Below are 22,623 nucleotides of genomic sequence, written 5' to 3'. Positions count from 1 at the left end.
TTTTAATCTATTCAGTATACGTATACTGTAATTGATTGATTGATTGATTGATTTCTTTATTTATTTTCTTCTTCTATATTATGTATTGCATATGTTACGTACCCTGTAACTGGGTTGCCAAACCAGCAGAAATGGAACACTTGTTGGAGTCTGGATTACTAGGAACTAATAAAGTTTTATTAAAGAAACAAATAATACAGTACTCTAATCATAAGGATATAAATGTAACAGGTTAGCAATGATAATACACACCTATACACAGAACTAGGGTAATGGGAATCAACCAAGCTCTATCGCAGTCTAGGGGTAAAATGATCAGTCTTACAGTGACACAGAGTTCATTTCAGCTTACTGCAGTTCGCAGTAATCGCTGTTGTTCCGTTGGAGACAGAGGGAGAGGGGGGATGCAATTTGGTTCAGGCAGACCTTTGATGTCTTCGCAGTTGGTTTCGGGCAGACCCTCTTTGATGTCTTCTATCCCGCTGGGGTCACCGACTGTAACCCCTCCGTTCCAGATACGATCGTTCTTCTGGGGTGAACGTGGCACCCAGGCAAGGGCGGACACACACCCCAGGTTCCCACCAATCGTACCTTTACACCCTGTGAGCCTATGGTTGGTTCCCACAAATCGGACCTCCATACTCCCACCACTTGTGGGGGCACACCGCTCTTTCCAGGGTCTCGTTGTCTTGTGGTCTTGTGGTGTCCCGTGCCTTAGCGAACCTGCTCTTTTTATCCCCCTGCTGGGGTATCACCTGTCCATCAAACTTCAAACAGTTCTGGTTCAAAGCAACCAGTCTGTCAGTATTCTGAATTGTGTTTCTTTTCCGTTAATCCCTCTGTTCTCTGTTATTAGCATTTTGAATGTTTCTCCATTGTCTCTCTTATCTCTCTCATTAGCATCAATCGTCCGATAGCCTGGTTTGGCATTACACATAGAACTGCTGTTGTTCAGTTAACAAATTTCACGACATATGCCGGTGTTATTAACCCTGATTCTGATTCTGATTCTGTCACGAGTGATGGGGTGGGAAGAGGTTTGGTCACGAGTGACGGGGTGGGAAGATGTTTGGTCACGAGGGATGGGGTGAGAGGAGGTTTGGTCATGAGTGACAGGGTGAGAGGAGGTTTGGTAACGAGTGACTTGGTGGGAGGAGGTTTGGTAATGAGTGAGGGGGTAGGAAGAGGTTTGGTCACGAGTGAGGGGATGGGAAGAGGTTTGGTAACGAGTGACGGGGTGGGAGGAGGTTTAGTAACGAGTGACGGGGTGGGAAGAGGTTTGATCGCGAGTGACGGGGTAGGAAGATGTTTGGTCATGAGTGACAGGGTAGGAAGAGGTTTGGTCAAGAGTGACGGGGTGGGAAGAGGTATTACTATACACCGTCAGGATAGATCTGTAGAGTCTCTCAAAAGCAGAGGTGGAGGAGTATGCCTCATGATCAACTTTTCTTGGTGCACAAATATATCAGTGCTGTCCCAATTCTGCTCACCAGACCTGGAATATCTAGCAGTTAAGTACCGTCCTTTTTATCTACCGTGGGAGATTTCCGGGATCATTTTGGTAACAGTATACATTCCACCTCAGGCCTACATCAATACTTTCTTATTGCTGTTTTTTTTGCACCACGTATTTAATGTAACAATTTTATATTTTATTACTGTAATTCAGTTTTTTCTATTATTATGTATTGCATTGTACTCCTGCCACAAAGTCAAAAAATTTCACAAGATATGCCGATGATATTAAACTTGATTTGATTCTGATTCTGATGATGGGGATGGCTGTGCCTGTGATGGACTGGACTGTATCCAAAACATTTTGTAGAACTTTTTTGTTCCTGGGAACTGGCGTTTCCACAAAAGGCTGTGATGCAACCAGTCAGAATACACTCCGTGGTGCCTCTATAGAAACTTGTCGAAGTTTTAGATGATGTGTCGAATCTATGCAAACTTTTAAGAAAGTAGAGGCACTATCGTACCTTCTTTGTGATGGCATGTGCGTTTTGGCCCTCGGACAGATGCTCTGATATGATAATGCTCAGGAATTTAAAGCTACTGACCCTCCCCACCTCTGATCCTGTAATGAAGACTGGCTTGTGGATCTTTGGCTTCTTCCTGCTCTTTGGTTTTGCTGACATTGAGTGAGAGGTTGTTGTTGTGGCACCACTCTACCTGATTTTCAATCTCCCTCCTCTCTGCCCTTCTGTCACTACTTTTGATTCAACCAACCACACTAGTACCATCAGCAAACTTAAATATGGCATTGGAACTGTACTTGGCCACAAAACTCCAATGCCATATTTAAGTTTGCTGATAATACCGTTGTTGTTGGCTGAATCAAAGGCGGTGACCAAGTCTGTGAGCTGAGGATTTCCACATGTCTTTCAAACCACTTAAATGTGAGGTACTGCATTTTGGGATATCAAACCAGAGTAGCACATACAGTGAAAAGTAGGGCCTTGGTGAGTGTAATTAAACAGAGATTCCCTCAGTGCAAGTGTGTTGTTAAACCATGCATTTGGGGATGGAAGAGGTTCAGGAAGATTGGAGGGTTGCAGATGTTGTTCCCCTATTCAATAAAGGGAGTAGAGATAGCCAAGGAAATTATAGACCAGTGAGTCTTAATTCAGTTATTGGTAAGTTGATGGAGAAGATCCTGAGAGGTAGGATTTATGAACATTTGGAGAGGTATAATATGATTAGGAGTAGTCAGCATTGCTTTGTCAAGGTCAGGTCATGCCTTATGAACCTTATTGAATTTTCTGAGGATGTGACTAAACACATTGATGAAGGAAGTAGATGTAGTGTATATGGATTTCAGCAAGATAAGGTACCCTATGCAAGGCTTATTGAGAAAATAAGGAGGCATAGGATCCAAGGGGACATTGCTTTGTGGATCCAGAACTGGCTTGCCCACAGAAGGCAAAGAGTGGTTGTAGACGGGTCATATTCTGCATGGAGGTCGGTCACCAGTAGCGTGCCTTAGGGATCTGTTCAGGGACCCTTACTCTTTATGATTTTTATAAATGACCTGGATGAGGAAGTGGAAGGATGGGTTAGTAAGTTTGCTGATGACACAAAGGTTGGAGGTGTTGTGGATAGTGTGGAGGGCTGTCAGAGGTTACAGCGGAACATTGATAGGATGCAAAACTGGACTGAGAAGTGGCAGATGGAGTTCAACCCAGATAAGTGTGAAGTTGTTCACTTTGGTAGGTCAAATATGATGGCAGAATACAGTATTAATGGTAAGACTCTTGGCAGTGTGGAGGATCAGAGGACTCTTGGGGTCCGAGTCCATAGGACACTCAAAGAAGCTGTGCAGGTTGACTCTGTGGTTAAGAAGGCGTATGGTGTATTGGCCTTCCTCAATCGTGGAATTGAATTTAGGAGCTGAGAGGTAATGTTGCAGCTATATAGGACCCTGGTCAGACCACACTTGGAGTACTGTGCTCAGCTCTGGTCGCCTCACTACAGGAAGGATGTAGAAACCATAGAAAGGGTGCAGAGGAGATTTACGAGAATGTTGCCTGGATTGGGGAGCATGCCTTATGAGAATAGGTTGAGTGAATTCGGCCTTTTTTCCTTGGAGCGACTGAGGATGAGAGGTGACCTGATAGAGATGTATAAGATGATGAGAGGCATTGATCCTGTGGATAGTCAGAGGCTTTTTCCCAGGGCTGAAATGGTTGTCACAAGAGGACACAGGTTTAAGGTGCTGGGGAGTAGGTACAGAGGAGATGTCAGGCGTAAGTTTTTTACTCAGAGAGTGGTGAGTGCGTGGAATGGGCTGCCGGCAATGGTGGAGGTGGATACGATAGGGTTTTTTAAGAGACTTTTAGATAGGGACATAGAGGGCTATAGGTAAGCCTAGTAATTTCTAAGGTAGGGACATGTTCGGCACAACTCTGTGGGCCGAAGGGCCTGTATTGTGCTGTAGGTTTTCTATGTTTCTAAATTCCTTGTATAATAAACTTTTCATTCCCAGAATCATCCTTGTGAACCTCCTCTGGACCCTCTCCAATGCCAGCACATCTTTTCTTAGATGAAGAGCCCAAAACTGTTCACAATATTCAAGGCGAGGCCTCACCAGTGCCTTATAAAGCTCCAGCATCACATCCCTGCTCTTGTATTCTAGACCTCTTGAAACGACTGCTAACATGGCTTTTGCCATTCTCACCACTGACTCTACTTGCAAGTTAACCTTTGGGGTGATCTGCACAAGGATTCCCAAATCCCTTCGCATCTCAGAATTTTGGATTTTCTCCCCACTTAGAAAATAGTACATTTATTTCTACTACCAAAGTGCATGACCATGCACTTTCCAACATTATATTTCATTTACCACTTTCTTGCTCATTCACCTAATTTGTCAACACCAACGCCAGAAAAGGATCTTTTTATTCTCATTCACTGCCTCCTACGAATTAGCCAATGATCTAACCATGCCAGTAACTTTCCTATAATACCATGGGCTCTTCACTTGGTAAGCACCTTGTTAAAGGCCTCAAGAAAGTCCAAATATACAATATCCACCACATCCCTTTATCTATCCTACTTGTAATCTTCTCAAAGAATTACAACAGGTTTGTCAGGCAAGATTTTCCCTTAAGGAAACCATGCTAACTTTGTCCTATCTTGTCCTGTGTTATCATGTGCACCATAACCTCATCGTTAACAATTGACTCCAACATCTTCCCAACCACTGTGGTCAAGCTAACTGGTCTATAATTTCCTTTTTGCTGCCTTCCTCCTTTCTTAAAGAGTAAAGTCACATTTGCAATTTTCCAGTCCTCTGGCACCATGCCAGAATCCAATGATTTTTTTTGGAAGATCATTGTTAATGTGCCACAATCTCTACTGCTACCTCTTTCAGAACCCTAGGGTGCAGCTCATGTGGTCCAGGTGACTTGTGCACCCTTGGGTTTTTCAGCTTTTTGAGCACCTTCTTCCTTGTAATAGTAACTGCACCACTTCTCTTCCCTCACACTCTCCAACATCTGGCATACTGCTAGTGTCTTCCACCGTGAAGACTGATGCAAAATGCTCATTTAGTTCACCTGCCATCTCCTTGTCCGCTGTTATTATTTCTTCAGCCTGATTTTCTAGTGGTCCTATATCCACTCTCAGCTCTCTTTCATTTTTTACATACTTGAACAAGCTTTCACTATCCACTTTGATATTGCTTGGTAGCTTGTTTTCATCTTTTCCCTCCTCATGATTCTTTTAGTTGCTCTCTGTAGGTTTTTAAAAGCTTCCCAATGTTCTGTTTTCCCATTAATTTTTGCTTTGTTTTATGCCCTCTATTTTGCTTTTACATTAGCTTTGACTTCCCTTGTCAGCCACATTTGTACTATTTTACCATTTGAGTATTTCTTTGTTATTGAAGTACATCTGTCCTACACCTTCCTCATTTCCCCCAGAAACTCATGCCATTGCTGTTCTGCTGTCATCCCTGCCAGCATCTCCTTCTAATTTACTTTGGCCAATTTCTCTCTCATACCACAGTAATTTCCTTTACTCCACTGAAATACTGCCATGTCAGACTTGACTTTCTCCCCATCAAATTTCAAGTTGAACTCAATCATATTGTGATCACTGCCTCCTAAGGGTTCTTTACCTTCAGCTCCCTAATCACCTCCAGTTTATTACATAACACCCAATCCAGTATAGCTGATCCCCTTGTAGGCTCAATGATAAATTGGCCTAAACTGCCCTATATTGTTCTATTATATGGGAGGCAGGGTTTAAGGGTCAGCACAACATTGTGGGCCGAAGGGCCTGTACTGTTCTATGTTCTATTAAAAAGCCATTTCATAGGCATTCAACAAACTCACTCTCTTGAGATCCATTTCCAACCTGATTTTCCCAATCGACCTGCATATTGAAATCTCCCATGACTGTCATACACCTGCCTTTTCTATGTGCCATTGTAATCTGTGGTCTACACCCCAGCTACTGTTGGGAAGCCTGTATACAGTGTATCTTCCATCAGGGTCCTTTTACCCTTGCAGTTTCTTAACTCAGCCTGTAAGAATTCAACATCTTCTGATCCTATGTCACATCTTTCTACTGATTTGATGCTATTCTTTACCAGCACAGGATAGGACAAAGTCAGCATGGTTTCCTTAAGGGAAAATCTTGCCTGGAGAACCTGTTGGAATCCTTTGAGGAGATTACAAGCAGGATAGATAAAGGGGATGCAGTGGACGTTGTATATTTGGACTTCCAGAGGGCCTTTGACTAGGTGCCACACATGAGCTCTTCACTTAGTAAGCAGCCTCACGTGTGTCACCATGTACTCCATAACCACATCCTTAACAATTGACTCCAACATCTTCCCAACCGCTGGGGTCAGGCTAATAGGACAATAATTTCCTTTCTGCTGCCTTCCTCCTTTCTTACCAGCAGAGCCACGCTTAAAGAAAAGATGTTATTGAATTAGAAAGAGTACCGAAAAGATTTACCAGCATGTAACAGGATTTGAGGGCCTGAATTACAAAGAAATGTTGCATAGTTCACTGAGCCTTTGGAGATAAACAAGATCATGAGGGGCACAGACTGGGTGTCTCTTTCCCAGGGAGGTGGGGCTAAAAGCATGAGGGCATAAGTTTAAAATCTGAGATGAGAAGTTAAAAATGGACATCAGAAGAAGCTTTTTCATGCAAAGGGTGATGTGTGTTTGGAATGAGCTGTCATAAATTGCATTTATCTAAGGAACCTTACCTTTCTTTTCCCAAAATGGAGCTGGTGGTATACAGTGATGTTTTGCAGGCATCTCACAGAACTACTTGATATTTTATCAGATATTTTTTCTGAATTACAGTCACTGCAATGCACAGCCTCTAATAAATGTACATTTGAACTGTCTCAACAAACTAGCAATTCTATGATCTCCTGAATGATTTGGCGAACTGGACTTTTGGGAATGCAGGTATGGCACCTCGAAGAAGAAGGTTGGACATCTCTGAGATGGATTCAAGCTTATTTAAAGCAATGAGGGTCGAGAGCAGAAAATTAACAAATATTAAGCCCATTACTTTGTCAAGTGTCAAGCCAGATTAAAGTGTCGAGGCCTGAGAGTAGGAAACGAACCAGCATTCAGCCCCTCTACTCCATGCTAGCCAAGAGCCCAAACCTGAGCCTGGCCTGTCCTATCTGTCTGCATTTGACCTGTCACCATCTCTTCTCACTACTACCATCAGGCAAAAGGTGCAGGAGTCCTGGGTCCAGCTCCGCCAGGTTTGGGAGTAGTAGTTGGCCTGCGGCCATCAACAATGAGTGAAGCCTGGACTGGCTACACTTGCCTCTGCATGGAGCGGACTTGGTAGCTCATGTTTTGTATTACTTGTTGATCATTTGGATAGTTTGTCCACAGCTGCACATTGGATGTAGTCAGTCTTTGTTGTATGTGGTTTATCCTGAATTCTTCTGTGTTTTTTTGTTTTGTGTCTGCCTGCAAGAAGATGAATCTCAAGGCTTTGATAATACTTTGATAATAAGTTCACTTGGAACTTTGAACCTCTGCTCACGGAAGCTAAAGCCTCTTTATTTACCACTCAAAAACAGGCCACTCTGATAAAGCCTGCTTTCCTTTTGTTGGCTGATGTGTTTTTGAACACGTTGATTACTGCTAATAATTACAGTTTCTCATTCTGAGTTCATTTTAAATTAGAGTAAATGTCAGAAGCATTATGTCAGAATTAATAGTGTAAAGAGTGTCCCAGATAGATTATAAAAATTGGAACAACTGAATCCTATTTCATGTAATTCTGAGTAAATTGGAACTTGAAGATATTTCTTGTATTCTGGGGAATCGTGTATTTTCAGCTGCCTGTTCTCAAGGTCAATGTTTTCAATATTGAGAGGTATTATGTGGTTTTTGGGAGTATTATGGAGTTTGTGGGAGGCTAAGATTTTCTGTGATAATACAGGATGTGCCTGCCCATAGGCAGAATGTCTTCAGGAGGCCAATGAATGGCATTTAAAAAAAACTATAAGGGGACAGGAAGCACATGAACCTTCAGAGTGTGTGCCCCACCAGAAGTGGTAACTAGTATTAGAGACTGCAGGAGTGACAGCATTTTGAAGGATTGCGATGCAGGCATCCACAGCAATAGACAGGACTGCAGAAAGGAAAATCAACGTGTAGCAGAGCAATCATTATGGAAGGTTCCATAGTTAGAAGGTGTTTTTGTAACCAACATCATGAGCCCTATATGCAGTCTTACTTCTCTGATACTTAGGTAAAGGATTCAGACTATTCCACAAGGGAAGAGGAGTGAGAAAGAAGATATGGCACTCAATGCCATTGTCATAAAGGGCCTTCCTGAAGATAAATCCAAGGAAGGCGACAGGCCCAGATAGCATCCCGGGACGAGTTCTCCGGGCCTGTGCAAGTGAGCTAGCTGAAGTGTTTGCTGACATCTTCAACTGCTCCTTGCTTCAGTCTAAGATCCCCTTGTGTTTTAAGAAGGCAATGATAATCCCAGTGCCGAAGAAGAGCAAGGTGGCATGCCTGAATGATTATTGACCTGTGGCTCTGACATCAATTGCTATGAAGTGCTTCGAGAGATTAGTTATGGCACACATCAACCACAGCCTACCGGTCAACCTCGACACTTTGCAGTTCACCTACCGGAGCAACAGGTCAAAGGCAGATGCCATCTCTCTGGCCCTACATTCCTCCTTAGAACACCTGGAGAATAAAGACGCATATGTAAGGCTCCGTTTCATTGACTACAGCTCTGCCTTTAATACCATCGTTCCAAATAAACTGATTCCTAAGCTCCGGAACCTGGGCCTTAGCACTCAGATCTGCAGCTGGATCTTCAACTTCCTCACAGACAGGACCCAGGCTGTAAAAATAGGGGACAAGCTCTCCTCTACAATCACTCTGAGCACCGGTGCCCCATAAGGCTGTGTACTCAGCCCCCTGCTGTACTCACTGTACACCCATGATTGTGTAGCCAAGTTTCCATCAAACTCAATATATAAGTTTGCTGATGACACAACAATTGTAGGCCGTATCTCGGGTAATGATGAGTTTGAGTATAGAGAGGAAATTAAGAACCTGGTGGCATGGTGCGAAGACAATAACCTATCCCTCAACGTCAGCAAGATGAAGGAATTGGTTGTTGACTTCAGAAGGAGTAGTGGACTGCATGACCCAATTTACATCGGTGGTGCGCAAGTGGAACAGGTCAAAAGCTTTAAGTTTCTCGGGGTCAATATCACAAATGACCTGATTTGGTTCAACCAAGCAGAGTTCACTGCCAAGAAGGCCCACCAGCGTCTTTACTTCCTGAGAAAACTAAAGAAATTTGGCCTGTCCCCTAAAACCCTCACTAATTTTTATAGATGTACCGCAGAAAGCATTCTTCTAGGGTGCATCACAACCTGATATGGAAGTTGTCCTGTCCAAGACCGAAAGAAGCTGCAGAAGATCGTGAACACAGTGCAGCACATCACACAAACCAATCTTCCATCCGTGGACTCACTTTACACCGCACGCTGTTGGAACAGTGCTGCCAGGATAATCAAGGACATGACTCACCCAGCCAACAGACTTTTCATCCCTCTTCCCTCTGGGAGAAGGTTCAGGAGCTTGAAGACTCGTACGGCCAGATTTGGGAACAGCTTCTTTCCAACTGTGATAAGACTGCTGAACGGACCCTGACCCAGATCTGGGCCGTACCCTCCAAATATCCGGACTTGCCTCTCGATTGTTTTGCGCTACCTTACTTCCCATTTTTCTATTTTCTATTTATGATTTATAATTTAAATTTTTAATATTTACTAATTTTAACTATTTTTAATATCTTTAATATTTAATATTTGTAATCCAGGGAGTGTGAAGCGCAGAATCAAATATTGCTGTGATGATTGTACGTTCTAGTACCAATTGTTTCGCGACAATAAAGCATAAAGTGCACGAATTGAGGTACCTCAGAGAGAGTTTCATGAGATAGGGAGGGAGTTAAAAAGACAAAACTTCAATGCTTATATTACTCGCAGTGCAGTGCGCCGGTGAAAGTAGAAATAAAAAGATTAAGATATGGCTGGAAGCACAGTGCAGAGGAACATCCTTGGTCAGTTCACTTTCACACCAGATAGGAAGGTGTTATGTCTGGATCTGATAAAGAAAATGAAATTAATTTGTAAACCAAATGGGAATAAAAGTTGCATAAGTATGATCATCATATTATAACTCTTCAATTCAATCTAGAGGACACCATGGTACAATCTAGAACATCTAAAGTGGAATTGGGCTAAGTTTAATGGAATGAGAAGACCCACAAGCTCACTAGGGAATGTGTAACCTCCAGCACACTCTGGTGCACTATTTTGGGGTTGAGAATGACTTGTTTCAAGTTCATTTTAAAGAAGTAGAAGGTATCTATACTTTGCACATCTGAGCTTGATAGGAGGAAGCTTGAGTGTAATGGTATAGTCCAAGATGATTGGAGATGGGCTTTATTCCACAAACTTTAGTGCCTGCATATAACATGGTGCAGCCCCTAGTACAAGCACAACCCCTTTCTCAGCTCTCCCAACATAACACCTTCCTGCTGCGGTTCTTTGCCCCTTCTCTCCCCAACATTTGTACCCCCCAATTCCCAGCTCTCTGCCCCTTCCTTTCCCTTCAAATCCCTCCTCTTACTTTTCACTACTATGTAGGGCCACCTCCACCCACATGTGCATGAATCATAATGGGCATGATTTTTTTGTGGTTCATTGGCAAACCTGACAGATTACAAGTTGGAGTTATGACAGGAGAAGATCACACAATGCCTCATGATATACTCCAATACATGACATGGATTAAGTGGGTGGGAGCATCAGTACCAGTGTGCAGTTTTATGAAATACAGCTGTAGCATCCACACTGGTTTTAACACAGAAACCAAATGCTGTATGGAAGCTGTACCCACAGGAATTGGAATAAGATGGGCAGTATTTGTAGGACAGGGAAAATACTGTAATTATTTATTCAGAAATGGAGGAATGCAATGTTCTCTGAGCAATGGTACTCTGTGTAACATTCCTTCGAGCATACTGATAAGAGGATATAGCTTTTAATGCTGAAAAAAATTGTCGGTGAAAATCAAGAGATATACAAAAATAAATTTTCCTACTTTATACCACCTTTAACCAAAGATTTAACGCAAATAAAACAAGTCCTGGGTTAGACTTGTTTACCCTTTTGAAGCAGAAAAGTGAAAACACACAGGGCATGACCAGTATAAAGATTAGATTATATCAGATTAGAGGATAGTTTGGACAGAGGTACAAATGAAAGGATACATCCTTGAACAAGGATTATATGCAATATATTTTTGATATTATGATTTATATTGGTATTTATCTTATTAATAAAGATGTATGTGCAGTGTAAAAGACAGATAATGGAATTGTTCAAAGAACCAGCCAAGTATTTAAGTATTATATTTTACAGAATTAATAAATAGTATAAGATGTAGATAGCTAAGGCCGTAAGATATAGGAGCTGATTTAGGCCATTTGGTCTCCTAAGTCTGCTCCGCCATTTCATCACGGCTGATCCATTTTCCTCTCAGCCCCAGTCTGCTGCCTCCTCCCCATATCCCTTCATGCCCTGACCAATCAAGAATCTATCAACCTCAGCCTGAAATACACCCAATAAGTTGGCCTCCACAGCTGCCTGTGGCAATGAATTCCACAGAATCACCATGATCTGGCTAAAAAAATTCCTCCTTAACTCCATTCTAGAAGATGTCACCACAACTCAAATGTCCTCTTTCTTTAAGGATCGTGGTTTCCCTTCTACCGTCATCAATGATGCCCTCACCCGCATCTCCTCCATTTCCCGCACTTCGGCCCTCACCCCATCCTCCTGCAACCACAACAGGGACAGAGTTCCCCTTGTCCTCACCTACCACCCCACCAGCCTCTGGATCCAGCACATTATCCTCCGCAACTTCCGCCACCTTCAACAGGACCCCACCACTAAGCACATCTTTCCCTCTCCACCCCTCTCCGCCGAAGCAGGGATTGGTCCCTCCCCATGGATCTCCCACCCGGCACTTATCCCTGTAAGCGTAATTGCTACATCTGTCCCTACACCTCCTCTCTTGCCACCATTCAGGGCCCAAAACAGTCCTTCCAGGTGGGGCAACACTTCACTTATGAGTCTGTTGGGGTCATCTATTGCATCCGGTGCTCCCGGTGCCGCCTCCTCTATATCGGTGAAACCCAACGCAGATTGGGGACCGCTTTGTCGAGCACCTCCACTCCGTCCGCCTCAACAGACAGGATCTCCCAGTAGCCACCCAATTCAACTCTGCTTCCCATTCCCATTCAGATATGTCCATACATGGCCTCCTCTACTGCCATGATGAGGCTAAACTCAGGTTGGAGGAGCAACACCTCATATACCGTCTAGGTAGTCTCCAGCCCCTTAGTATGAACATAGAATTCTCCAACTTCCAGTAATTCCCTTCCGCTGCCTATCACCTCCCTCATGGTTCGGCCTCCTACTACCCATTGTGTTTTCCCCTATCCCTTCTTCACCTTTCCTGCCTGCCACCTCCCTGCTTCCCCTCCCCCACCCCTTCATCTTTCCCCTTACTGGTTTTTCACCTGGAACCTACCAGTCTTCTCCTTTCCACCCTCCCTCCACCTTCTTTACTTCACCCCACCGCCTCTGCCCCTTCCCTCTTCAGTCCTGACGAAGGGTTCCGGCCCAAAACGTCGACTGATCATTTCCACGGATGCTGTCCGTGTTGTGAGTGTTCCTCTATTCTGAGGCTGTCCCCTCTAATCTTAGATTCCCCCACTATAGGAAACATCCTCTCCACATCCACTCTATTCAATGGGTTTCAATGAGGTCACTTTTCACTCTGCTACAATGTGTTGTCTGCTGATCCTCTGTTCTCTTCACATTAGATGTGATTAGTTAAATAATTTTATACACTAGTCATAGGTTTGTGGAGATAAAAGACATTTAATGAAATCAAGCGATGGTGAAACAGCTTGCACTGTTTTACAGATGACAGGAAAAGGAACTTGACTGAAATCATTGACTCTCTTACTCTCCCCACAGCTGTTGTTTGACCTGCTGAATGCTTCCGGTATTTTCTGCTTTTGTATTGAAAATCTTGTTTGGCATAAACTTTACTTAGATGAACAATAAGGCCTTTCAAAATTTCAAGACCCTCATTTAAACATCTTCCAGCAACATCAACAGAATGCAGATGGAAGAAAGAGTAAGTTCTTACTAGGTAATTGTTTTTTCTTGATTAATCTTTTGGTTTCAAATAGAAACAATCTGAATAGTCTCAATATTATGACTTTGAAAAGACTGGCATTTTACACAAGGTAGCTCAAGGCTGCAATAATGCCATGTCTCTTTTGTAGTACAAAGTTTTGGGCAAAAAACTCCTCTGTTTCTCAATGTTTTTTATACTTCCTTCCTAATAACAATGTATTAATTATGTCTGCAATTGATTTTGGAATGGTATTTAATTATGATTTTTATGATCTTTCTGATAAAAACATGAGTTGCAAAGTTTGAACTGGAAGCAGGATATCTGTGCTGCCAGAACTGAATTGACATGAAACAATCAGACATTATATCTAGAAATAACATTTCTACCAATATGATCACTTATCCAATTGAAGTAATGAGACACTTTTGTGTAAACACCGGGATATCCGGGTTGACCACATTTTTCACCCCAGCTCACTAGTCCCCACACATAAGCTTCGTTTCTTTCATCAGTACAGACTAAAGGTCCTCCTGAATCTCCTTGGCAGGAATCAGCAGTTCCATCAAGTTTTCCTGGAAAAGAAAAATAACATTTATATATTTGTAATAAATTGAAATAAATACAAATGTTTGCCCATATTTAAATGATTCAAAACAAAATTAACAATTTCATTTTAAGACTGAATTTTGAAATATTAATATCACTTTGAATGATTGAAAGTTTTCGTGTGATGAAAGCATTAAATAATTTGGAAAATATTCACAAAAACATTTGATTTGGGAAAAGGGACTGAGCAAACATCTCTGAAAAAAATCAGTAATTGCTCAATTAGAAAAAATTGTCGCCTGCTTCCATTTTATAAAATTCCATGCCTCTGAAAGCTCTATATGGTCCATTTTTAATCCTGCTAATCAGAATCAGATTTACTGTCACTGACCTATCAAGTGCAATTTGATGTTTTGTAGCAATATAGTGTAGGGCATAAAAAATACTTAACAAAGTAGTGCAAAAGACCGATAACAAGATGGATGGTGGAAGGGAAGGAGCTATTCTTAAAATGGGTCTTGAAGTTCCTGTACCCCCTCCCCAGTGGGACATGATCCTATATGATGACCGCTGCACTCTTAAGGCAGTGCCTCTTGAAGATATTCGCAATGGAAAGGAGGATAGTGTCTGTGATGGAACTGCCTGAGTCTACAACCGTCTGCACTGGAGGCTCCATACCAGGCTGTGAGGCAACCTGTCAGAACATCTCCACCATGGGCCTGTAGAAATTTGCATGACTTTGGTGATATACAGATTTCTGCAAACTCCTAATGAAGTAGAGCCACTGGTGAGCTTTCTTTGTGATTGTATCACTTTCCTGGGCCTGGATAGATCCTCTGAGATGTTGACTAGGAACTTGAACCTGCTCACTCTTTCCACCAATGAATTCTCAATGAGTACTAGTGTGTTCTCCCTATTTTCCCTTCATGAAGTCCATCATTATTCCTTGGTCTTTAGCAATATTTGGTGCTTTCTTTTTACTATCTCAGTGTTATGGCGAGAGGACAGGAAATATTGAATATTCCCAAAAGTTTGCACGTTAATGATGTAGGTGAATGTGGCTAGAAATTCATATGCTCCTCTTTTGGAATGCTTTGTAGCGCTCCCAGGCTGCATCATAGCACCAGAACATTTCTGTCAGAAATCTCTTGCATGTGATATTGTAATTCAACCAGGAAGCAATCATGTCTTGACTGCAGTGCTTTAACTGCAAGGGACAGCTCTCACAGCAGCCTAATCCAAACACATGCTACATTTAAAGACATAGCTTTGCAATAAACCACTATTCTCCCGCTTTATTTCAGTGAAAGCATATCGGTTGATCGTGGCAGAAGGGTAATCTCAAACTGAAGAGAGAACTGTTGTGCGCACAACTGCATGGTGATTAATTAAAAACACACATGCGGGTGATGGCTTTAACTAGTGTATTCGCATTGCAACGAGAGAGAGAACAATGTGCATGTGCAGAGAACAGATCAATAGGTAGTGGGGGGAGGGGGAAAGGGGGAAGTGGGAAGTGGTTATTGCTCTAAAAGAAATAGATCCATACGTTACAAGAACCTCTCTGGTGAGTATGTCTTGTGTTCTCTTCTTATCAAACAATCCTTTCTGAAATATCTAAAAAGTACACTTTCTCCTACATTTGTCCTTTCCTCCAGAAGCACCCTGAATATTGCTTAGCCGTGAACAGCTGGTGCAGGGTATTGCGAGAACATACCATTTGCTCCCTACAGCCCAACTAACAGCACAGCAAGAGGAGCAAAAACAAGCTAACCAAGCCAGGGATGATGATACACAAAAAAAGAGCACAAATGTCCTCACACTGACACTCCAGTATCTTCTCAGGTACTGATATTAAGGCCAGACGATAGGAGGCTGGAAACTGCACAGATATCTGCTCTGGTAAATGCAATGGGAGAGGATGCATTGATAAGTTGATGTGGAATCTTTATTTTTGGGCGAGGATGTGCAGCATTTAAATGTTAAGGAAGTGGAATATTTGAACAAGAGCCTGAATCTCATAAATATAACCAAAGACTGGCTGAAGGTTAGAAAGTCTGACAATGCTACAAGTCCATGCTTAAGAAGTTGCCTTCTCATCAGTAAAGGGAAAGTTGAGGAGGTTCCTTCTCTTTGAACACAGAGTGCCAGCAGCAATTATTTATATTAATTTTCATAAAACATATTGACTAGGTAGGCCATTCGGAGGGCGGTTCTGAGTCGAGCACAATGTAGATATGAAGTCACAAAGGGACTGCCAGGTAACAACGGCAGTTTTTCATGCTGATGGCTTTAATCATAATCGGGTAATTTCACAGGGTCATCATTAAGCAAGAAGTCAGGACAGGCTAATCTGGAACTAAAGAAAACTTTATTTCTGCAAGTAGAATTTGAACTAATGTTTCTGGATTATTTATTCAGGTCTATGGTCCAACTGTTTGGTCTTTGGGTCACTGTTCCCATCCCTAACTCTATCATCAGCACCCTGGTAGTTATCCAGAAACTCAACTAGGTCAGCTACAAGCCTTTGGTGCAGGCCAGAGGTCTATAAACTTCAATAAGTCATTCATCCGTTGGCATACCAAAGCCTTTCAACCATGTATGAGGCACCAATCAGGAAGGTGATGGAATCCTTGTCTGGTTGAGTTCTACTTCAATAACATGCTAGAACTTCAACAGTGTCTGTAACAAAGCAGCCCAATTTATTATCAAACCATCCACTGTCCTTAACATTTCTTATTTCATCAGTGATGTTTAATGCCTATAGTGTGTTTCATCTACAAAATGCAGTACTGTTAGTCTCCTAGGCCACTCCAACAGCACCAGCCGAACCTGTGGTCTTTATTACCAAGAAGTACAAGAGCAGCAGGCACATGAAAACACCATGGCCTTCATGTTCCCCTGCAAGTCACACACCATTCTGACCTAGAAATATTATTTAGTATATTGCTTGACTGTGAACAATGGGTATCTTCATCGTTATCATACCAACAGAGGCCAATGAGTTGCATTGAAACACAAACTAACATATGTGGACCTCTTGGTTGATGTTACAAATATCGTTTAGCTGAAATAAATGAAGCTAGAAGCCTCGAAAATAAAGATGATCCTATCTGTTCCCCAAATACGAACACTTGGTGAGCTTCCTGTTTGCCTCAGCTACTCTTTGTGGAGATTAGTTCCACATTCCAACCACTCTTTGGGTAAAGAAGATTCTGAACTCCCCATTTGGTTTCTTGGTGAGTTCCCTGTCTGGAGGGAATCAATCATAAGCCACTACTAATATTTGGAATCAGGAACTCAGGTTGCACAAGCCTTCAGAGTCAACACTCCATAGGACGGAAGGCCTAGAATTTTTGAGTAATTGGAATTGGGCAAACTAGATGCGAGTAAGCCAACAATCTAGGATGATCATGCAGATTATATTCTTTCTGCCACTTCAGCTCCTGCAGAATACAATCTCTAAATCAGAGTTATTTCTTGCAAATTTAGAAGTGCATAAAACCCATTTTGGGGGAAGCAAGCATGTAATCATTTCAGGTTGGTTTTCTACTATTTATGGTATTGCTGGAGAAGACTGAACTAATGTCAGGACCAATGAGATTTTCAACTATATAAGCCATATAAATTTAGAATCTTTCGTTTCCTGAGAAATACATTTTTAATTTTTGATCGCAGTTATTTACTTTCCAGGTTCAAATCTTGTAACCAGCATGAAGCTTCCCCGTATGAAATGGAAGGTGCATCTCATTCATCTCCTTGTTCTTGCTCTGCTGGTCAATAACATAATGGCTTATTGACCATAAGACCACAAGAGTTTGAAGTAGAATTAAGCCACTCAACTCATCGAGTCTGTTCCACCAGCTCATCATGGTTGATCCATTTCCTTCACAACCCATTCTCCTGCCTTCTCCCTGTAACCTTTCATGCCCTATCTAATCAAGAGGCTATCAACCTCCACTTTAAATATACCCAATGGTGGCTTTCACAGCCATCTATGCAACAAAGTCCACAGATTCAAAACACTCTGGCTAAAGAAATTCCTCCTCACCTCTGTTCTACATAGGAAAGAGGGGTGTCCGAGCTGTGACTCCCCCACCGTAGGAAACATCCTCTCCACATCCATTCTATTTAGGCCTTTCAACATTCAATAGGTTTCAATGAGATCCTCCCACTATTCTTCTAAATTCCAGTTAGTAAAGGCCCAGATCCATCAATTACTTCTCATATGATAAGCCTTTCATTTGGACCTCCTCTGTTCCATCTCCAATGGCAGCATATCATCCCAAAACTGCTCACAATACTCCATGAGGCCTCCTCAGTAGCTTATAAAGCCTCAGCATTACATCCTTCCTTTTATATTCTATTCCTCTTGAAATGAATGCCAACATCGCATTTGCCTTCCTTACAACTGACTCAACTTGCAAGTTAACCTTTAGGGAATTCTGCACGAGGACTCCCAAGTTCCTTTGCACCTCAGATTTTTGATTTTTCACTCCACTTAGAAAATAGTTTCTGCTTTTTATTCTTTCTACCAAAGTGCATGACCATACACTTTCCTACACTGTATTCCATTCGCCACTTTTTTGCCCATTCTCTGAATCTGTCTGGGTCTCTCTGTAGCCTTCCTGCTTCCTTAACACTACCTGCCCCTCCACCTATCTTTGTATCATCTGCAAACTTGGCCACAAAGCCATCAGTTCTGCCATCTAAATCATTTACAAACAATGTACATTAATGCACCTCAGCACCACTTCCCTAAAGTGACTTTATATTCCATAAGATCATATATAGGAGCAGATTTAGGCTATTTGGCCCATCAAGTCTGCTCTGCTATTACATCATGGCAGATCCATTTTCACTCTCAGCTCCAATCTCCTGCCTTCTCACGCTTTGACTAAGCAAAAATCTATCAATTTCTGCCTTAAATATACCCAGTAATTTGGCTTCCATAGCAGCTTGTGGCAAAGAATTCCACAAATTCACGATTCTTTGGCTAAAGAAATTCTTCCTCATCTCCATTCTAAAAGGATGCCCCTCTATTCTGAGACTGTTTTCTGGTCTTAGACTCTCCTCTAACATTGGGAACATCCTCTCCACATCCACTCTGTCAAGGCCTTTCACCATTCAATAAATTCTCCTTCATTCCAAAAAGAAATCTCACTTTTGAATATACCCAGTGACCAAGTCTCCATAGCACTCATAAGTAGGAAATTCCAAAGATTCATTTTGCTCAGGGTAGAAATGAAGATCTAGAATTCTTTGTAGATAAGGCTATAAAGAGATCATTTGGAACTTTCGCCTTCATTAATCAAAGTATTGAGTACAGGAGCTGGGATGTTATGTTGAAGTTGTATAAGACATTGGTGAGGCCTAATTTGGAGTATTGTGTGCAGCTTTGGTCACATACCAACAAGAAAGATATCAATAAAATTAAAAGAGTGCAGAGAATATTTATAAGGATTTTGCAAGGACTTGAGGATCTGAGTGTTAGGGAATGATTGAAAGGGTTAGGACTTTATTTCCCAGAGCATAGGATAAGGAGAGGAGATTTGAAAGAGGTATGCAAAATAATGAGGGGGTATAGCAGGCTATTCCCACCAACGTTAGGTGAGACTACAACTAGAGGTCATGTGTTAAGGGGAACGTGTGAGGGAACTTCTTCACAGAGGATGGTGAGAGTTCAGAATGAATTTCCAGCGCAAGTGGTGGGTTCGATATCAACATTTAAGAGAAATTTGTAGAGGTACATGGATGGGAGGGGTATGGAGGGCTATGGTCTGGGTGCAGGTCATTGGGCATGCCAATAGTTTGACACGCCAATAGTTTGACATGGACTGAATGTACCAAAGGCCTGTTTCTCTGCTGTAGTGTCCTATGACTCTACATAGAAGCCTTAGAAAGACCATAAGATATAGGTGCAGAAGTAGGCCATTCGGCCCAAAGTCTGCTCTGCCATTCAATCATCACTGATCCAATTCTTCCAGTCATCCCAACTCCCCTGCCTTCTCCCCATACCCTTTGATGCCCTGGCTAATCAAGAACCTATCTATCTCTGCCTTAAATGCACCCAATGACTTGGCCTCCACAGCTGCTCGTGGCAACAAATTCCAGATTTACCACCCTCTGGCTAAAGTAATTTCTCCACATCTCTGTTCTAAATGGACATCCCTGAATCCTGAAGTTGTGCCCTCTTGTCCTAGACTCCCCTACCATGGAAAATAACTTTTCCATATCCAACCTGTTCAGGCCTTTTAACATTTGGAGTGTTTTTATGACATCCCCCTCTCATTCTCCTGAACTCCAGGGAATACAGCCCAAGAGCTACAAGACGTTCCTCATACAGTAACCCTTTCATTCCTGGAATCATTCTCTTGAATCTTTGAACCCTTTCCAATGTCAGTATATTCTTTCTAAAATAAGGAGCCCAGAACTGCACACAATACTCCAAGTGTGGTCTCACAAGTGCCTTATAGAGCCTCAACATCACATCCCTACTCTTATATTCTATACCACTAGAAATGAATGCCAACATTGCATTCACCTCTTCACAACCAATTCAACCTGCAGGTTAACCTTCAGGGTATCCTGCACAAGAACTCCCAAGTCTCTTTGCATCTCTGCATTTTGAATTCTCTTTCCATCCAAATAATAGTCTGCCCGTTTAGTTCTTCCACCAAAGTGCATGACCGTTCACTTTCCAACGTTGTATTTTATTTGCCACTTCTTTACCCATTCTCCTAAACTACCCAAGTCTTTCTGCAGGCTGACTGTTTCCTCAACACATTCCGCTCCTCCACCTATCTTTGTATCATCAGCAAATTTAGCCAGAAATCTATTAATCCCATAGTCCTAATCATTGACATACATCGTAAAAAGATAGCAGTCCCAATACCAACCCCTGTGGAACTCCACTGGTAACCGGCAGCAAGCCAGAATAGGATCCCTTTATTCCCATTCTCTGCTTTCTGCCAATCAACTGATGCTCCACCCATGCCAGTAAATTCCCTGTAATTCCATGGGTTCTTATCTTGCTATGCAGCCTCATGTCAAAGGCCTTCTGAAAATCCAAGTACACCACATCCACTGCATCTCCTTTGTCTACCCTGCTTGTAATTTCCTCAAAAAATTGCAGTAGGTTTGTCAAGCAGGACTTTCCTTTCAGGAAACCATGCTGGCTTTGCCCCATCTTGTCATGTGCCTCTAGGTACTCTAATCTCATACCTAACTGGTGATTCCAACAACTTTCCAACTACTGATGTCAGACTAACAGGTCTATAGTTTCCTTTCTGCTGCCTCCCACACTTCTTAAATAGCAGTGCAGAAGTGATTCACCATGATACACCTGAACTAGAGGGCATGTCATTTGGTGATAAGTTGAGCAAGCTAGAGCTTTTCTCTTTGGAGTGAAGGAAGATGGTGAGGACAGGTGGGTGTTCCCTCGACTTCCCCTTCCTGAAGTCCACAATCAATTCCTTTGTCTTACTGAAGCTGAGTGCAAGGTTATTGCTAATAGGAGATCAAGTATTGTAAACTCTCTCGTTGGGTCCTCTATGTACTATTTAAGGAAACTATCCTGGATGTGTTTGACAAACTATCTCATCCAGTCCTCTTACAGTATGGGAGTCCCAGTTAATATGTGGAAAGTTAAAATCACTTACTATGGCATCTTTATGTTTCTTGCAACAGTCTGTGATCTCTGTACAAATTTTTTCCTTTAGATCCAGCTGACTGTGGGTGGTCTATAATGTAATTCCATTAGCCTGGTCATCCCTTTCTTATTCCTCAGTTCCTTCCTGTACGGAGGTGACCAGAACTGAACACAATACTCCAAGTGTTTTATAGGTCTTCAACGTTACCTTGTGATTCTTGAACTTAATCCCCCTACTAATGAAGGTCAACATGCTATAGACCTTCTTAACAACTGTATCAACTTGTGCGCCAACTTTGAGAGATCTATGGACATGGACCCCAAGATTTCTCTGTTCCTTCACATTGCCAAGAATCCTGCCATTAACTCTGCCTTCAAATCACACATCGCATGCTTTTGTAGTTATCCACCCTACCACAACCAGCTCACATCACATGCTTTTGTAGTTTGCTTCACTTAGATTTAATACACTAGTTTTAGATTGAAATGGATCACTTTCAATCAGAATGTAATCTCATGTTATCATTGTTTGTGAAAGGCTATAACTATAGATTAATAATTAGCCTTTTTCTTTGTATGATTGCTCTAAAGTAACTGGTTTCCCGGTTGGTGGCACAAGATTTAAAGAGTTTAAAATTCATTTGTCACGTATACAGTACATCAAAGCACACAGTGAATGTGTTGATTGTGTCAATATCCAACACAGTCCGAGATGTGCTGTGGCAGTCTGCAAGTGTCACTATGTTTCCTAGACCAACATAGCATGCCCAGAGCTTACCTACCCTAACCTGTACATCCTTAGAATGTGGGAGGAAACCAGAGCACTGAGGATATCTACATGGTCAATAGACATTAGGTGCAGAAGTAGACCATTCAGCCCTTCGAGCCTGCACCGCCATTCTGAGATCATGGCTGATCATCTACTATCAATACCCGGTTCCTGCCTTGTCCCCATAACCCTTGATTCCCCTATCCATAAGATACCTAACTAGCTCCTTCTTGAAAGCACCCAGAGAATTGGCCTCCACTGCCTTCTGAGGCAGCGCGTTCCACACCTCCACAACTCTCTGGGGGAAGACGTTCCTCCTCAACTCTGTCCTAAATGACCTACCCCTTATTCTTAAACCATGCCCTCTGGTACTGGACTCTCCCAGCATCTGGAACATATTTCCTGCCTATC

At 42.3% G+C, this 22,623-nt stretch overlaps 1 protein-coding gene across 1 annotated transcript in view; it reads right to left on the bottom strand.

Moving 5' to 3' along the window:
* Positions 1-12,968: 12,968 nt before the first annotated feature.
* cfi (complement factor I) overlaps positions 12,969-22,623 on the bottom strand; it is a 205,100-nt gene continuing 195,445 nt past the window's right edge. Inside the window, exon 13 of the mRNA XM_063046272.1 lies at positions 12,969-13,818. Coding sequence (XP_062902342.1) covers positions 13,601-13,818 — 218 coding nt within the window. The 3' untranslated portion in view covers positions 12,969-13,600. The remainder of the gene's footprint in view (positions 13,819-22,623) is intronic.

This window comes from Mobula hypostoma, chromosome 4, assembly GCF_963921235.1.
Source record: "Mobula hypostoma chromosome 4, sMobHyp1.1, whole genome shotgun sequence".
Taxonomy (NCBI): Eukaryota; Metazoa; Chordata; class Chondrichthyes; order Myliobatiformes; family Myliobatidae; genus Mobula; species Mobula hypostoma.
This window is presented reverse-complemented; position numbering and strand designations above follow the sequence as displayed.